This window comes from Bradysia coprophila, chromosome IV (assembly GCF_014529535.1).
Source record: "Bradysia coprophila strain Holo2 chromosome IV, BU_Bcop_v1, whole genome shotgun sequence".
Taxonomy (NCBI): domain Eukaryota; kingdom Metazoa; phylum Arthropoda; class Insecta; order Diptera; family Sciaridae; genus Bradysia; species Bradysia coprophila.
In genome coordinates, this window is record NC_050738.1 from 855,916 (window position 1) to 876,313 (window position 20,398).

Genomic DNA, 20,398 nt, shown 5'->3' on the forward strand with positions numbered 1-20,398 from the left:
TACAAGCAATAAAGAAACCCACTGAAGTACTAGATTTCAAATTAATTAATAATAAAACGCCCATGTGTCAAGGTTTAGAAAGCCGTCTGCTTTAGAATATCATGGAGCATCTAAGCCTAGTACTTCGAGACCCATAGATATTATGTGCATAAAGTAACTTTTCACAGCGCAAACTTTGGAAGCCTTTGTTGTGAAAAACGTTGTGTTTAGCTCGGGAGAAAAGTTAGAAATTGAATTTTCTCGGGTAAACCCTAGACATGCAATTTACAACTTTTCTTCCCTCGTTGTCTCGTTGAACAAATAACTATTGTTGGCATCAAACATACAAAACCTGAAACAAGTCGACCTATCGGACCTATCGACACCCTACTAAATGTGAATTATTCGTACCTCTACGTAATTATAGGGATCGAAAATTTGTATCCCAACTGTTATTTTTCGGTATAGAAATGAAATAAAAGAAATGGTTATAATAGTGTGAAAGCAATAATTGTGCAGTTTTCATTCTACAGCAAAAGAAAGCAGCATGTTCAACAAGGTGTAAAGTTAATGAAACGGATAACATATAATTAATAAGAGTTCTCGATGGCGATTATAGGTTTTGAATTGGGTATTAAATATTCACACATTTACACATTTCAAGTGAAAAATTTCGAATCGTAAATTGGTGAGGAATAGCCTCGAAAATAACGGAGAGAGAAAACAAATTATCGACTTTTTTCCAATCATTTTTTATACGAAAAAAAAAAAAAATCAGCACGAACTAACACACCAATTTGTTCGAATATTTATTGAAAAATATAGAGAAAAAAAATTGGATTTACACTTTTTTATTCGAAAAACTTTTTTTTCCCTCCTCCCTCTACCGACAACCGAAAACTTTTTTTTTTATACATCCTCGACCGAACATTTTCTATTTTGTTCGATGTTCGAGTGTAATGATTAAAAAAATATTATTGAGTTCACTTTTCCACACAACCAATTTGTTTAATGTTCGCTTAACTTTTCGGTGTGCAGAAAAAAAAAACTTTCATGATTTTCTATACATCGGTCGAGTCTCACTCTTCCGGTTACAATTTTGTGTGATTAGAAAATAAATGGGGAAGAAAAGGAAAAAAAGAAATTGTAAATTAAATTGTTGTATGTCGCATGGGATGAAACGACGGAATAACGACATAATGATCACGTAGAAATAATGATGGGCTTTGTATTAATGATTCTGTTCGAAATTAGACCGAACTACATCAACAATCCGGTAGAGACACATGCTTGGATCAAAAACTTGACCGTTAGAATTGGCTTCTATCATAACACTGCTTCTAGCTTTAACACTGAACTATTCCAAATTTGGAGACTTTAGTAATAAGACACGGTTGGTTTGAAACGAGATTAAATAGGGAACGCCGACCACCAATAATTTTTTTTCATATTATTAATCAGTGATGGACAAGAACATCACACAGGAAAAAATCAGAATTCCCGCATAAGCCCAATAGTGACACCTACACCAAAATCAGTCATATTTGACTTCTTCGACGCTCACCTGTTGTCTATTACCACGAAAAAATCATTCAAGAACAAAGGACACGAAGTAGCTGTGTTACAATTTCGAAATTTAAGATTCGTTCGTAAATTTCGTCGTAGAGCGACCTCGCTACAAAAAATCTAACAAAAACGGTACGCGTCGCGACCGATGAGTATCATGCTTGGTATTGTTACAAAGCTTAAGCTTAGGGCTAAGCAACTGTACATATTTTGATTAAAAAAAATACGTTGGAAGCGTTCCAGCAGTGTTCAAAGTTCGCCGATGGTAGCAAAAAAAGATGGTCGAAAATGGGCCATTATAGACAACATCTAAAAAATCAGTTACTAGTGGTGGATAGGGCTTGTAACCCTCTATCCATATCAACAATACGAAACTTCCACGGTTGCTTCCTTTCGAAGATATCGTCGATTGAAAATCGTGATTTTTCGACTACTTGGGGCTACAGCTGCCCAACCAGATGTTCCAAGGTGAATTTTTTAAAATAAAAAGTCTTAGAATTAGTCCTGCTACCGATCCCAATATAAGTCACAACTAACCGCTACTCTACAGGCCGTGGACGACACAGCTGCTGGTTCTCAGAAACGGCCCAGCCGATCGGTTTGATTTTTTCCTGTGTGATGTTCTTGTCCATCACTGATTAATAATATGAAAAAAAATTATTGGTGGTCGGCGTTCCCTATTTAATCTCGTTTCAAACCAACCGTGAAGACCTAATGCTAAAGATTGCTCTTTTGTTGTATATTTCACCTCATACAATAAACGTGACTATGTCATCTGTTATCAACAGCAGCGACAAAAACGAGTAATGACTCGGTGTCACATGTTACATAGCAAAATTTGTGTTAAAACAAATGAGGTAAAAGATTTCGTATCGACCTCTTGATAAAACTTTGATCGAAAGAAGTAACAGATTCGATATGTGGATGATATACTTGGTTAGCTTTTGAAGATTGATTGACTTGAGTCTTTTTTCAGTAGTCGATGATAGTGGCCAGCATCATCTCATTTACATTTAAACCACTGCAAGATAAAATTCCAAACCATCAGGAAGAACTATTTTTCAAGTGGAAGAAGATTTATCGAATTCAGTATTATGTTAAGAATTTAAAATTTATAATTTAGAGCAGAAATGCGTTGGCATTGTTTTACATACACTACACTTAAAAAAATTTAGTTTATATCACATTTTCGTTTTCAATAGATTCTACATAATTTCTAGATCCACAGATTTGACAGTCTTGATATTGAATGGTTTTTTGGTTTGTATCCCAGTAAACTAGTCGTTACATGTGTGCGACAAAAATTTCGACTGGGAAAAAATTCAAATATTTCATTCAATATAACAGCTGTCAGAGTCTGTGGGACTAGAAATATCAGATCCTACATAAAACAAAAATGTGATATTAACTAATTTTTGATAGCTGTAACTACGAAAAAGTTAATCAGCAGCTGAAATTGCAGCAAAATCAATATTTTTGATCAAATTTTTTCTGTGAACTGAATTTTTCGAGTTGCGGAACAAAACCTCAAACTTATACTTCAAAGCCACATTCATCCATGCATGTTTGATGTCAAAGCTAAGACCAGAATCAATTAGGGGAAACGGTTTTTTAAATGTTTTTGTTGCTTTTCTGATGCTCGTAACTTCTCAGGGGTGCATTTTACCCCCCCCCCCCCATGATCGACTACTTGCCCCGAAAGTACATGCAATTTTCTAATGACACCTCACACGACCTTGTACGTTTCGTGTAGCCAGAGAAATTTCCAGATGAAAAGTGCATGTTTTCTGTTTTCGATCGCCTCTCGCTATCCACACAAACATCGATGAATTTAAAAAAAATATATTTTTGGCGTCTAGTGACCAATACCTATCGAGGCACATATTAAAAAAGTCCACTGGAAAATGCGTCCGATTTCGGCAGGTCGTTTTTCAAAAGAATCCCTCTCAACAACTTCTTCAAGGTGGCAACCAAACTTAATTATTAGATTAGCTTGTACGTCTATCAGTAGTCCGACGACTAGAACATTGAACATTACGCAAAACTCTGCAATTTTTTTACAGTATTCATAAATGTCTTTCAATCTTTCATTTCTTGCATACAAAGTGGATGGAAATAAATAGGCAGACGATTCACATTTACCATAAATCGATTTAAAGATGAACAGAAATTTTGAACACAAACTTTTAGAGGTTTTCGTTCATGCCTTTGTTCGAAGATGAAAATGCGATTTAGTTCGTAAATTCAAACGAATTTTCCCAATAAAACTAGCACTTGGTATATACTACCAATTACCATTATTTTTCGTCTCAACGCCAATACTACTCCGCATTACATGTATTATACATAAATAGCTGAGCAAAGACAAGTTCAATGAAATTAGTGTTGGAAACGAAAGTTTTCCGAAATGCAAACCACGTCTTATACCATTGCTGTAACAGATCCAGAATAATAATTTCGAACAACGATTTCCTTAGCAACTAATTGATGGTAACAAATTGATGGTTATCGAAACTAATATGTTCGTTAAATTGACTTATCTCTAAACCAGGGGAGAGGCGGCTGTAATATCATATCTTATTTTGTGGTGCCCTGTCTATTCTATACTTCCATTAACGGCAAAACGAGTTAGACGCTTGTGTAACCTACACCCGAAGTCTCTCATTAAATATGTGCATTTTAATGTGGTAATGCCTTATGTATACCTTCAAATTTTGCAAATTTTTGAGAATCGTAAGCATTACCAATATTATATTTCAAATTAAAAGGGAGCCGAATATTTATTTAAGATCAAAGTGGCTTCAGAGAAAATAATAGCCGAAATTATATTGTTTATGCTGTGAATTTTCCATTCTACCGGATACACATCGTGTGTATTTGGGTTACACTCGCGCGAAACACAAAGTGTTTTATGCAAGAAATTCGGAGAGATAAGTTTTTAATTGTTTTTTTTTCGTATTCTTAAGTCAAGGGTTCAATCAGTCGATTAAACGAAACTCGCATACATTTCCACACTAGCTGAACATTTTGACAGATGACCCACACATTTTGTGTCAAAATTTCATTTCACCGGCTGGTTGTATACTTGGCTTTAGTCGAGGCTTTAGTGGTAAAGCGCTGAACACAAAGAATGAAAAAGAGCAAAAGAAGACAGAGAAGAAAGAGGGGCATCTGGTTGACATAGCCACGATTTTCTTTTTAAAATTTTCATAAATTCATTTTACAGTTAACTCCAACCAAATATGTTACTCAATTTGCTTCAGCTATTTTTCAGCTGGTCTTATCATACAACCTCACCGTCTAATACGTATTTGCATGATTTTACCACTACCACGTATAAATACATATAATGCAGTGAAATTGTATGAGTGGACCAGCTGAAAAAATACAGAGGCAAATTGCGGCACAAATTTGGTTGGCGTTAACTGTAATTCGTACATAGAGTAGTTAATAAGTCGACAAACTACCAATAGAAGGTTTTGTTTAACAGATCTTAAACAACAAGTTTCTTCCATATCATATCATATTATCAGAGGTGCCGTACATTAGACGTTGATGCAATTTGAAGCTGTATCTGAATATGAACTGTTATATAACTGTGTAAACGATGATAATCTCGAAGATAATTTTCACGATTCAACTACAACCGAGCATAATACCTTTGAGTATATCATGCAATTGATACCATCATTCAATATTTCGTTATATTGTTGCTGTATGTTTTAACAAGTAATATTCAAGTAAAAATGTAGCCAAATATATACATTATGCTAAACCGATAAGAACGATAGGTTATATCCTGTTGTAGCTGCTGCTGCTGCTGTGTGTACGTATCTTCCATTTTAATACACATTTTGCTCTTGGAGTGCTTCCTTGTTTTTACAGTATTCACTTAGTTACGAATGGATATTCGAGTAAAATGGATAGAGAAACTTGAGTTAATTCAAGAGCAAATAGAAAATTAAATTGAAATTTCGGATCACAGAGTGGGTAACAATTATTGAAAATTCTAGAATTATCAGCTTACATCGTTTTGTGTTTGTGTGTAAGTGCTTGGTATAGATACAATATCATTCCGATTCGATAATTATAGGAGGGTATACATGTCGGACGTTTATGTAATTAATCAGATAAATGGATTTTGTATTGGTTTTTGGACGCTTGAAATGAACAATAGACCTGCGATCAATTCAATTTTCATTCGATTTAACTTTAATTGCAATGGTTGAGCGAAAACAAGTCGATGAATCAGGTGAATCAAGGAATGATTTAAAAAATCACTAAGCCCAGAGCCCTATACTCAGAACAAACTAATTTTCAAACATTTCCCATAAATGGGTTATTCTATGGTTATCCACGTTACCATCATGCCATATTTTCGCATATTATCGAATCATTTACGTCTGTTGAAATCGCAGTTGACTTACGAACAAAGGAAGTTTAAAAAAAAAACCATCAAAACACCGTCACATGCTTTCGCCCAGCTGACTGAATGACATTTTTCAAACTAGACTTACATGTAATACAGAGAGCGAGAGACGTTTTCGGTACTAAATCGGAGACGCAACCAATGAACCTACATCAAATGTTGTTATAGATCATTTTCATGACCTTGTAAACGTCAGACACGATCCCAGCTGTCAGACATGTCGAAAAATATCGAATGAATAGAACGAACGATTTTCATGTAAAAACCAGTAAATTGAACGCAGTCAACGTCAATTAATTGAGGTTAAGGACTACTGGACGAAACATTTAGTGGGGTTACGTTGACAAGTACCGTATAATGAAAATGATCTATTGTGGACAGCGATCTGATGAATAGAATCAATGTGTTGCCGTTGAATTTCGAACCCACAACTGGCAATTCAATGGGAAGTGTCGACTTACACACTGCGCTATTGAGTTGTTTTTTGTGTGTGAATTCGAACGTGTTTACAGTTAACCAAAACCAACAAATTCCAAGAACAGACACGAGAACAGATTTAAAATAAAGGGCCTACCCGACGCAGTAGTCAGAATTTTTAGTTTTTTATGTTGGTATAATGTCACTGAAGGGAACAAAATAAGAGGTTTTTTGACCGTTAACAAAAAGTCGGTTTTTGTGCCTGTTCTTGGACTGCGTTGCCATAACCAGATTTGTAACGCACATTGCTGCAGCTGTTCTTCAGCTGGTTGCCTCACTGTCTTTAAGTACGTGTTTGTAAGGCTGGAAATTGGACAAAATAACACAGCGCCCGTATTTTCATAAAAATATTTGATTACAATCATCGAATTTTGGTGGAAATCATGGGCCAAACTTCAAGTGGTCAACCACAACTTTCAGATTGCATTTGTTTATGTTTGGTGGATGAAAATGATGAAAACATTGAAAACTGGATTTTCTGTGCAGGATGCGGAAAATGGTATCACCGTAAATGTAATTTAGTTAATGATGATGGTGCTAATTCATTGGTTAATGGTAATGATTGGTATTGTCCGGTTGCTAAGTGTCAGAAAGTGTTTTCTTCGCTGAATAAGGATGTTGATGTTGGTCGACCGGTTCGAGGTCGGTTAGATAGAAAGTGTAAGGGGAAAGTTGCAGTCTCTGCTTTAGATTTTTCTTCTGAAGAAGTTGTTTCTGATAGGGTAGTTTGTAGTGCTTGTGGTTTCTTAGCTAAGAATGCTCGTGGTCTGAAAGTGCATATGGCTAGACATAAGGGCGTCAGTGATGTTGTTAATCCGTCAGTAGGTGTTGACGGTTTTTCGGGTTCGTCGGGAAAAGTAGGTTCATCAGAGTGTTTGGAAGACTTTGGAGTTCTTCTTAATAGGTGTAGGCTCTCAGTTCCTTTGACGAGAATTATTCAGAAATCTGTAAGGATTGCGGTTTGTCAAGAGTTAACTGCGGTGGTTGAAAGGTTAGTGAAGAGAAATGATGTAGAATCATGGATGAGGTTGCTTGCTTTCCCTTATATTGTTCTGAATAATAGGTCGAAGGGCAAAGGTGGTATTAATGTGATCAGGCATAATCTGGGTGTTTTTAGGAACTGTGTCGATGTTGTCAAGGCGTTGACGGATGTTTTGAATGACGCTAGTGTTCCATTTGTTGTTAGTAAGGTTGTTGATAGGGACAGTGTTGTTGTGAAGGTTGCGACTAGGAAGGTTGGTGAGGGAGACATTAAAGGAGCTGTTAGAGTTTTGTGCTCGAGTGAGTCAGTAGCGCCTCAGTCAATAGAGACTGTGACTAAGTTAAAGGGCAAGCATCCGGATGATAATGGTGAGGTTTTTGAGGAGGTAAAGTTAGATAGTAATTTGCAGGCTACTGATGTTAAGGATGTTTTGGGTGCTATTAGAAGCTTCCCGTTGAGTTCTTCAGGGGGAATAGGTGGTTTGAGGCCACCGACATTTGAAGGATTTAGTTTCTTTTACTTGTGGTGATTTTGGGAATCGGTTGTTGAAGGCAATAGCTTCTTTGACGGATGTTATTAAGCGTGGGAAGGTTCAACAGGACGTGTGTAAGATATTTTTCGGGGCTTCGTTGACTGCCCTTATGAAAGGTGAAGACGATGTTAGGCCAATTGCAGTAGAGATAGTTTGGAGACGTTTGGCAGGAAAGGTGGCTTGTTGTAATGTCAGAGATAGTTTAGTTAAGAAGTTAAAGCCTGTTCAGTTTGGGTTTGGTGTTCCGGGAGGTGCAGAAGCGTTGGTTCATGCAGTTCGTCGGTTTTGTACAGTTCAGCATGACAAGCCGATGGCCTTGGTTAAGTTCGATTTCGGTAATGCTTTCAATATGTTGTTTAGGAAGTTCATGCTAGGTGAGGTTAGAGATGTTTGTCCTGAGTTGTTGGCGTTAATGCAACAGTCTTATAGACATTTTTCTAATCTTTATTTTCTTGATGAAACTCTGCTTTCAAGGAGAGGGTTTCAACAAGGAGATCCTTTGGGACCTCCCGGTTTCTGCATAGGTATTATGAAGATGACGCATTCATTAGATGCAAGGTTGAATGGTTGGTATTTAGATGATGGTAGTATTGGTGACGTGCTTTCTGTAGTATTGAGGGATATTAGGAAGATTTTAGAATTTTGTGATTTGTCAGGGTTGCCTTTGAATGCTAAGAAGTGTGAAGTCTTTTTTGTGAGTGCTAGTGAAGGTGAAGCGGCTCATATGTACTCTGAGATTTCGTCATTGTTACCAGGGATTAAGCGGGTTGATGAGTCTTCGTTGGAGATGTTGGGCTCGCCTGTTTTTGAGTTAGGTTTAGAAAGGATGTTTTCAGCAAAAGTTGAATCTATCAAGTTGATGTGTGATCGTTTAACTTTGATGGATGTTCATCCTGCTTTGTGTGTTTTTAGGAAGTCTCTCGGTAGTTCTAGGTTTAATTATTTGTTGCGTTCTTCGAAGGCGTTTTTGTTAGGTGATCGCTTGAGAGCTGTTGACGAGATTTTCCGTTCAACTCTCGAAGCCATTGCGAATGTGAAGATGTCTGATTTTTCTTGGGACCAGGCTTCTCTTCCTTTAAGCTTTGGAGGTATAGGTGTTAGGAAAGTTGAGGATATTGCGATGCCAGCTTATCTGTCGTCTGTTTATTCTACTTTAGAACTGTCGAGTGAGATATTGAGAAAGTTTAGTTTTCAGGTAATCGAAACTAGTGTTTTGGAATTAATTGAGGAAATACCTCGAGATTTTGTTCCAGAAGGTGACGAGAAGAAGAAGAAGCAAAAGAATTGGGATCTGCCGATGATTAAGAGTAAATTCGATGAGATGTTTGACTCCAGCGAACCTGTTGCTCGTGCAAGACTACTTGCATCATCAACCAAAGAATCTTCAAAGTGGTTGCAAGTAGTTCCATCGAGCCAATTGGGTTTGCTATTGGATAACAACTCTGCTAGAATTGCTGTTGGTCTTCGTTTAGGTTCTGGTTTATGCGAGGAACATAAGTGTGTTTGTGGTGGAATGGTTCAAAAGGATGGCTTACACGGCTTATCATGCAAAATGAAAATTAAAAAAATTGCTGCGCATGATGAAGTCAACAAAGTTTTTTCTCATGCATTTTCTTCAGCAGGATTTCCAACCATGTTACAACCGCCAGGTATGTCTAGAGATGATGGTAAAAGACCTGATGGAATGACCCTGATTCCATGGAGTCATGGTAAATCTCTTATTTGGGATGTAACCATAAGAGATACATTGGCGCCTTCATACATTAATGAATCTAGCAAGAAACAGCGGTCGATTGCGGACAACGCAGAAAGATTTAAACACAATCATTATAAGCGTTTAAAAGAAAATTATTTGTTTACTCCTCTAGCTTTCGAGACTTTAGGCTGTATGGGACCTGAAACAAAGAAATTCATTGAGAAATTAGGAAAAATTATAAAGGCCACTTCAGGGGAACCGCGATCAATGGATTATTTATTGCAGAAAATTTCAATTGCGATACAAAGAGGCAACGCTGCGTGTATTTTGGGGACTTTGGGAACGGATAGAGTAGATGATTTTTATGTTTTGTAACCTTTGATTTTTGAAAAGATCGTTTTTTTACGGGCTGCATCATTGTGAGCAGCCTTTTTTTCGCATATTTAAATAAAGAGAAGTATATTTAAAAAAAAAAAAAAAGATAGAACTCCCACTTTACGGATAACAATATCATCTGTCAGCAACAAGAACGACAAAATGAAGTATTGAGCCCTAACGTCACATATATAACAAAATATGTGTTTAAACAAATGAAGTTATAGATTTGAAGATTTTATTGTTGAAAGATTAAAATCAAGTGTAGATTCGATAATTAATGATATGTATGCTTTATCTATTAAACCAATAGACAAACAAGAATACTGCACGTTGCAAAGTACGACAAAACGTAAATCTAGTACTTCAAGACGTGTTAAAAATTTACTTTCAACAAATATTTTCTCAATGAAATTTGAATATTTTTAGAAAATTTTGCGAAAATATTTTCTTAAAATTGTCTCTTTGCTAATATGGTTACACTAACGTCGCGCCATTTGCCTGTTGATATATTAGAATTTTGAAGTCTACACTTAATGTAACTTGACTCAAGTTACTTGAGAACAGAACTCCAGAACGCTCATTTAACTGACATGTTCGTTCTCCAGTTACTTTAGCTCTTTTGAATCTAAATAAAAGAAAGGAAAAAAAAAACGTTTTAGGGTGAAATTCCCGTTTTAATGAATGTAAAATTACACAATGACTGTCGTTGCTGATATTTGATTAAAAATATCCGAAAATGTTGAAACGCACAAACCAGACTTACATACACCCTAACCGAGTACGGTTGATAAACGATAATATTTTCACATTAATTAAATTTGACTAAGTTACACATGTTTATCCGGCTGAATGTAGCATAAAAGATTGTTTGTTTTCGCTGTAACAATTATAACGAATAACATCGCAACACACACACATTTAACGGAAACTGTTTTCATTATGAAAAGTAAATAAAATAATAAAACCAAACCATTCACTAAAGAGTATTATAACGCAGAGGTTTGTGTTATGTAAATTAGTATAAAGTATAAACCAGTCTCCCTCACAGTTTTCCAACACTTTCACATCAATTTCAAAACATTAAACTGTGACGACTTTGTCGGTAAACGGAAGCAACCCACAACATCCCCGCCCACACCACGTACGTTAGTACTACATTTTATGGAATTGAATAATTGTAATCGTACGTTTCGTTTGAAGGGGTTTCATTACTTCTCTCATGCCCAAAGTCGAACAAAGTGATATACAAAATCAAAGGAATGATATTAAAGGTCGTCGCCTGGTATATGCAGCTGTAACACTGTTGTGACTCGATCAGTAACATTGTAAATAAAACGTTTCTTAACAGCCATAACGTAGAATGTACAGGAGACGAAATGTGTCGGTTATTTTGTACAAATATTTAATAACCAAACTCAAACATTGTATAAGATAAAAATGGTATTCCGGAATTAGCTCACCCATCTCCTTCAATTATTACTACATATCTCCTCTCCATATCATATCGATCGATTTATGCAAATTTCGACTTTAAAAACATTTTCCATGTAAAAGCAATGTGCATGCATATTTCATACATAACATTGGATCATATATAGATATCCCGTTTTATACGTAATATGAAATCAGCGAAATGAGTTCTCTCGTTATGAGAAGTAGAACAGTTGTTATTTTTGTTTTGTGTGCTGTTTTATGTATACCACATTTTGCGAATCTATATTCTATCCGAATATGTGTTTACATACATCTATATGTTGTCGAAAAGCTTCACATACCATGTAGTGTGCCGTATCTATACACCATAATTCACTAAAAGTGATGCCTCTCTCGATGTGTGTCATACAGTACCATTTTCTATGGGGTTCCGGATGGTTGCTGTAAACGTTCGCCAGATATCGTATCTATATTGTTAAAAACGTTATAGTGGAGGCCGATTAGCAACAACGGAAAAAAAAAGAATCGTTTCGCTTTAGTCCAGGAATGGCATATTTTCGTGACATATAAGTTTCAGTAACTGGAGCCCGATTCGTTGATGTTGACAAAACCTTTATGGACATCAAACAAAGCTATAGTGTTACTGTGTCGTCAATGAGGTTTCTTTGATTTTGGAATATTTTTTGAATGCTTTGGATACGATCGAACGATGAGAATTCACGTGTACCGAAGCTGACTATGTCGACCTCGACTAAATACTGAAGTGGGTACTTTCGAACTTATTCAAAAGATATATAAAATGCGCCCTGGTTATGGTATGCTTCTTTTTACAAGTAACTTTCGAAACGGTTTTTTTTCTGTTGCGAAAATTTATTTTTATAGATGAATGGATGTGATTTTATGCCATTGTTTAAGTTTTTTTTTCTGTTGCTCTACCTATTCATGGAATCGAATGGATTCATAAAACTAAAACGATAAAATGATTCAGCGAAAAAAGAAAAGTTTATTTCAATTTTTCGTTTTTTTTTGCAATATTTTGTTTGCAAACATACATTTCACGTAATGTAAGTATTTTGACGTGTGGATGTGAGGACTTTTTACCATTGCATTGATAGAACACTCAATCGTAATTGACGAAAGTACATATGGTGGGCAATCGCGTTATTTTCAGATCATTCAGATATAAATTTTTGTTGAATAGCACGCTAATGCCAGTGTGCCGATGAGAATCTCTTCTAGAGATTTTACTTTTTTAATTTTGAGATAAACCCCCGTTAAGGCGCTAACGTATTTAAATTCATTTTGAAGTGGAGAGAAAATACATTAGGCGACAGTGAAAAGCTTACATATTACCGCATCGCTTCCGGTCTGTATTTAGATATTAATTTGGCCGTTTTATATACTGAAGGGATTTGGGACTACTTAAAATCGTGTGAGACCGTTTCATTTGCATTTTCTCGAGTTTTCAGTGGACATTTAGAGAGATTTTGAATTTCGACTGACCGAAATCGGCGCTATTTTTTTCGGGACTTTTTTTTATATATGCCAAGGTCTGGTGCTGAGGCCCCAAAACCAGTCTCAGATATTTTTCATATTTCATACCTGGCTGGTGGTAAGCGGCCAAAAGTGGAAAAATGGGGTTTCGTTGTCCGGACTTCTTTTCCGTAAGGTTGAGAGGATACTGGCGTATATGGGTTCGTTGGAAAGCAAGGGTCGAGTTATTTTTTTGCGAATTTTTAGAGGATTTTCTGTTAATTTGAGAATTTTCTTTCATAAAAGTTTGAAGGATTTTTTAAGGATTTTCTATAAATATTTGCCCCTCGGAATAGAACGTCAATACATTGAAATATTTGCTATTTCCATTATCACATAAGGAAGGAAATGGCATATATGCCTACTAGGACAGAAACCATTAATATCAAAGAGACTCCAATGGAAGGAAGTGGAACCCGATGTGCTCACGTCGTTTCCCCCTCGTCGACTCAACAGACTAATATCGGAAAATTTAAAGTAGTTGAAGATATAACTCTTAATCATCTCATGTATTCATCTCGTTTAATCTTCAATATCTATTACAAGCAACGAAAGGTAACAAAGAAAGACGCTAAACATTGTGCAACAGGAAGAAATTAATTTTATTTAAATTCTGTGGAAATCAATCACAGCTCAAAAAAGAGAAGCTAAGTAGATTAAAAAGGGGTGCCGCTTTTTCGTTGAACCATATTCCTTTCGTTTTATTGAATTAAAATTCTCGGGTAAAAATTTTACATTTTACTATGCACAATATCGCCTTGCCTTATATACCGAAAAAATTTCCAGAATTTTATTAAAACTGACGAGAGGAGCTTTGCGGGTATAATGTAAGGAAAAAGATTGTCGAAGGAATAATTTGTTGATCGGGTTAAATTTCAATCGAGTTGACAAGAACAATTATTTTTTTTTTCATTTTGCTTATTTTAGCATACACAGTCTGAGTGGTCCTCACGGCATATATACATTGCGAAGCAGAGAAGAAAATATTTTTGCGCATCATCATCTTGTCGTGTCAATTTTAGAAAGGGTTACTGACAGTATGTGTACACAATGTGTGGGAAAATGTTACTTTTGTTTGACATTTTTATTTATCCGTCGACAGTATTTACAGAGCTTGTTAAAATACACACCCAAATGCCGAAGATGACACTTCTCATTGAAGAATGAAGAAGAATACGGCCGAGTTGAATGTAAATAAATGGGAACAAGGGTAAGTATATTTATCCCATATTGGTGATTCCTTTGACTCAGATATGTAATTGACCTTAGTCAATGAACTTTGTTAGAAAATACGAAACATTGTCCTTTTCTTGGACCTCCCTTAAGTTTAAAAAACTTTCAAAGTCAAATACCATTTATAGGGTAGGTCGAACGTTTGCGAACATACACATGCCGTACGTCGATGTATACTGTTTATAGGATTGTGACACGAGCACAATGCCTTTTTTATCGATGAAAAAAAAATTGTATATCAACCCGAAACGGGGTTAAAAGCAATTTTTATTTTACGGCTGCACAGGGAGAAAAAAGTGTATATGAGAGTCAAAAGATTTATTCTCGCTAATGATACGATTTCCTTTTTATTTGTTTGGAAGGAGTAGGGGGTTCATAAGAATTTTTTTTTTACTCTTAACGATCTGAAAATAGAGAACTTTTGCCTGAACTTTTAATGATTGTTATTTATGGCATTGAGCGAAAAGTCGATTGAAAGACGATAAAATGATATTTATGTTTGTATATAGAGTCTTTGAGGTTTCCGGTTGGAAATTTTACTTCATATCAGTGCACTGGGAATCAATTTATTTTGTGCCAAATGTGTATACATTTTCAGTCACAGCTTTTTTTTACCACCGAAATGTAGATGCGGGGAAATAAAGTTCATTTTCTATGTTTTCTACGAGCTCGTATATAAACCAATAAATAATGGAATTTAACGTTTTTCTTATTAAACCAGCGAAACATCATCGCTAGTGAGGCTCCTCGAACATTTTATGGCTCAATTTTTTTTTTCTTAGAGGAGAAAAGCAGTTAATGATCCACCGATAAAGTCATTCATGTATACGATTTTTGCCGCAGCCGAATTCACCAGCCGGTACTTAGACACTTAATACATAAATGACCAATGACTGATTAGGGGTAAACCAGTATGTTTTGTAAATTGACTTACGAACACAATTTCGTAAATTTTTGACATAAAATGTATGGTAAAAATGTCAAAGTTTGCGAAATTTACTTACTTACTAAATTCTCGAGCATAATGGTTTACCCCCATTATATGTAATCAGGAAATATTTTTGGAAAACAATTTTTCATATTTCTTTTCAAAATCATTCACCACCACATAAACACGACCTTGAACCAATTGATTACGTATCAGGATCGTGGCAGACTGACCAGAAGGAATCTTGGGATGAACAGACCGTTTTTTTACACAACGAATGATCCGTTAAATGGAATGCAAGATCATCACGACAAATACTTTTCCGGTTGTGACATTTTTGATGATTCATTTAGGTCGTTCAAGAATTCGGTCATGAGCATAGGAATGAATATGGTATTGGATCAGTAGTGACTGGAATGGAAAATGGATATGAGATTTGAATTTTCTTTAAAAAGGTTTGTTGATCCACAAAGAAATAAATAAATATTTTCCTAAATTCAAACATTTTCCCAAATTTTCCATCTTTTTTCTAAATGAAGGAAAATTTTGGAAAAATCAAGAAAATATTGGTAATATATACTTGAATCTGTTACATCATTTGAATAACGTATGACGTTCGCATGACAAGTCTGAACGAATTCATACAAAATGATTGTGCATATTGGCTTTCTCTTGGTATTTTGTTTAAAGACAGGGAAAATTTTTCTGGAATATCTCGAAAAATGACATTTTCATAAATTCGAGAAACTATAGAAAATTTTCAAGAAACTCAAGAAATTTCAAGAAAACCATTTCTCAAAAGTAGGCTCTGTTGTATCAGAATACATTATCAACAACTAAAACCAAACACCGGGCGGTTTTTTTTAGAAATTTTTCCTCAATTATATCAGTGGAATAGACTTACAGAAAAATAAACGATTTCTTAATTATTTAGCTAAAAATTTTTGGTTTGACGTTTAAAACGTCACTTTGACAGATGGAATAGACCGACTTTTGATCCCAACTGTCACTATATTAAATACACACGAGCTGAAAATTTTGACAGGTACATTCTGTCAAAATTTTATTTCATCGGCTGATGGTTGTATACTTGGCTTTAAAATGGAATTATTTGTCAAATGACTTGTCAAAGAAAAGAGATTTCATTTCATTTCATTTATTTCATCTTAAAAAAATTCTGTTTGCATGACCTGCGTAACTCTAGTTTGCACTAAACAATTCAAAAGAGCTACTATAAAAAAGTTAACAAAAGTATAAAATCGTAAAAGCATAAAAACAAAAATTAATCACAAGAAAAAAGCACATAATTCGACCATGGTAGTTTCATCTAGTAAGTAATTTCAAAGTAAATTAAATCAGGAAAATTTCGTAATCAATTCAACAAGAATGCCTTCAATGAACGACAAAATTGGTTTAGACTGAGAGAATTTCGAATTTGAGGTGGCAGTACATTAAACAACTTCGGACCAGCGTATAGCAAGCAGCGGCTACCGTACTTTGACGAAACCTTTGGCATCCTGAGCAGATAAGAATACCTAGTACCGTAGCGATTGGAGTTATCAAAAAATCGAACAGAGTGGTGTTTCAGATCATTCACGCAGCAGAAAACGAATTTACAAACAGCCATCTCATACATCTGAGGAACAGTCAACATCTCAGGAAAGTGGTACATGAAAAGTGAATCTGTCGGAAACCGCATTGGCAGTTTGTGAGTTGCTTTAAGTGCTAATCTATGTAGCACTTCGAGCTCACCAATCAACGTCTTCTTGGCCGAGCCCCAAACACCGATGCAATACGTTAAGTGACAATGCACGGTGGAGAAATATATCATACTTAGAACCCTTCTGGGTAAGAAACGTAATCCCAATCCGACTAGAGATCGTGGAGCTGACGTTAGAGATGTCTCGTCTAACGTCAGTCCGAGACACTTAACGGACGAATGCACCTTGACTTCCACACCTTCAACAGAACTGGAAGATCGTCAATTTTGACGCTGGATTTGCGGAAGTGGACCAATTTCGTCTTCTCCAAGTTCAACGTAAGCTTATTTACACGAAAGTACTCTGCCATAAGAACAAGATCTTCGGAAAGGCCTGACACGTTATCAGAAGCTACTGCCGACGAAATAAACATGTTCGTGTCATCGGCAAATCCAAAGGGGGAGGACTTCATCGGTAGATCAAAGAAGTCGTTAATGAATACCACGAAAAGAAGTGGGGACAGCACACCTCCCTGCGGAACACCTACAGTCACGTCTACGGGCTCACTGTTCACGCCGTTACAAACGGTAAATTGCCTCCGGCCAGTCAGATAACTCCTCACCAAATCTAGGGCCACACCTCTGATACCTGCAAATTCAAGTTTGGCAAGAAGAAGCTCATGAACAACGGTATCAAACGCCTTAGTCAGATCTATGAACAGACCCGAGACAACCCTTCCCTCGTCAATCTCAGCGTTAATCATGCTAATCAGCTCGAACAAGGCAGTATGAGTCCCACTACCATCTCTAAACCCGTACTGCCTCATGTTAAAAAAATCAGATTGCTTAAGAAAGCCATTAATAGCACGGTGGATCACAGTCTCAAGGACCTTGTTGACTGCCGGCAGTACAGATATAGGACGGTAGTTACCGACTTTAGAAGTCAAGCCTTTCTTGTAAATGGGAACGACCTTGGCGAGCTTAAGGTCATCAGGATATGTCTAATGGGCCAAGCACAGATTGAACAAGTCACTCAAAAACGGAAAGATCGATGTGGAGCAACATTTCAAAGAGCCCACTGAAATTTCATCGAAGCCTGGCGACTTGTCAACATTCATCGACATGATTATAGAGCTAACGTCAGGAGCAGTAACCGGCCCGAAAAAAAGCGACAGGGGAGAAACAGTCAGCGTATTAAACTTATTCAAGTCGCCCAGGTTACCACCGGGATTTATACGCAATACATTCAAATTCGCTCGTATTGAGTATAAATAAAGGAAAGGAAATACCTCTATTTATTATTGGCTCAAATGAAAGATATTGACCAGAGAAATCAGAGTAAAAAATGTATGAAAATTAGTGCTTTAGCCTTCAGAGCGAGTGTAGGTAAGCTTATCGGCGGTATAATGAAGGAAAAAATCTGTAGCCATAACGCAGAAACGAGCGCAGAACAACACAAAGATTTTCCATGTTAGGTAGTGGAATAACAGATATTAAACCGTAGCATTTGAAGCAACTGATAGGTAATTGTTTTGGTCCAGATAAAAGAAAATTTTATGTCGAAATATCAGTTTAAGCCTCAGGGACACTACATTTCAAACACAAAAAAGCCTCTTCGTAAAATAGTAAGTATTTTCACATAACACATAACAAACCTACTACAAAATCCTATACATTATATGCCACACTCACCTGTTCTATGTCGAGTGAATTAATTCAATTCAAGTAATTCAATGAGAGTGGATTATATATTTTTTTCTGTTTTCACACCATGAGAAATGTTTTCACATTTCTCAACAATTTTTTTTTTCAATTTTGAAGTATCCACTTGGAGTAAACGTTCACCAAGAGATGAGTGTTCTAGCTCTTATCATAAATCTACAAACGTAATCGTCCCCTAATTGCCCTCCAGGCAAAGTAAAATCGACAAAGGAAAAACAATCCATGATGAAATGGATTTCGATTTATAAAATCTCCTATCAGTGTGTTTGGCTCTCTCTTTACATAGAACGAACATTTTGTTCGAATATACATCCTATCTATATACATGTTGGATACCCATCAACCACTTGAATGATAATAAAAACTTCCGAATTTGAATGGAGAATTGTAGTACATTAATAGGAATCTGTGTAAATTTTGGTTTTATCTGACTTGTTCGAAATCATGTTTTTAATTTAAATATTTACAAATCTACCGTTGGCAAAGTCGTTGTACCGTTTATAAATAATTGTCACTTCAACTTTAAATAATTTTAATTAAAAAAAGAGGAACTGAGACTTTCCAGGCAACATTTTAGCATTGAATAGACTTATAGTTTGAACGGGATTGTATGTCATGGATTCAATTAATTTTGAAGACGAAATTCACTTTATTTCGCAATCTATTCACACAGTAAAGCGATTATTTGCCGATCTATTTGGAGCGGATTCTGTACGGTCTTTAGAGGAAAGGTAGTTTCATATATTATAGAAATTTTCTTCATGTGGTACTGAGGGGATAAGTTTAAAATTTCTCTTTTTCGGCTGCGTACTTTATAAATGTCCTCCAAATAAAAACGGGTTTTAAACTAAATACAGAGTGCAACGGGAACTCTGTCTATAAAAGGCTTAACTGGTCACCATAATTATTTTAAACATTAACTACCCAATAGAAGCACAGTAAATTCGGTTTTTATTTTGCCGAAAACATTTAAATTTTTCCCTTTTTTCCATTGCCAAAATTAGTGCAACTGAATACATAACGTCAGTACCAACTGGTACAAAGCGACCAAAAATAAGCGACGCGAAAACTACTAAAAAAAGAATTCCTTTTTCAAACATACCGTTTGTAACATTGCCATTTACGTACAGCGGCGTTACTAGAATTCACTTCGACGAGCCATTATAATACATTTAGGCATACAAATGCAATGTTTGTACCATTCAGTCATTGAATTCAGCGCAACCAACATGATGGAATGCTTTTCATATTATAGTCACCCCGCGTATATATATGTGGGGAACATATTATTATGTCATAGAAACAGTTTTCCACTACCAGATTTCGGATAATATAGCGACTACTCTATGCAGAGAGTGGCGTATTGTACGTACATCCGAATATATTCGCATGGGAAAGATGACAAGATTGGATGAAATTAAACGCAATGTAATACACCCACCCATGTGGCTGAAGCAGGGCTTAGTTTGGAGAATTTTTCATCCGAAAATTTGTGAAAAAATAGTAATTTTCGCAATTCCGGTCCATAATCATCACCTTTCCATGCATCCATTTAATGTCGTTTTGAAGGTATTTATTTCACTGTATTCCCGGACACAGTGCAATATGAACTTTTTTTTCGCACGCAGTGCGATATCAACTTTTTTTTCGCACGCTAAAGAACCTATTACCTTCAACGAAGGCTAAATTTTTATAAATAAAAATCTTGCATTGACCAGAAATCGAACCCCCGACACCAAAAGGTTTTTGAGCACAAAGCAGCGACTATAGCCATTCGGCTATAGAGTCACACAATTATACCGATCACATT

The 20,398-nt window shown here is 35.9% G+C and overlaps 1 protein-coding gene across 1 annotated transcript; it reads left to right on the forward strand.

Annotated features, from left to right (window-relative positions):
- Positions 1-8,588: 8,588 nt before the first annotated feature.
- On the forward strand, positions 8,589-10,068 carry LOC119066586. Its single transcript, XM_037169143.1, has 2 exons — positions 8,589-9,614; positions 9,834-10,068. The coding sequence occupies exons 1-2, from the start codon at positions 8,690-8,692 to the stop codon at positions 10,034-10,036; spliced, it is 1,128 nt and encodes a 375-aa protein (XP_037025038.1). The 5' UTR covers positions 8,589-8,689; the 3' UTR covers positions 10,037-10,068.
- Positions 10,069-20,398: the final 10,330 nt, after the last annotated feature.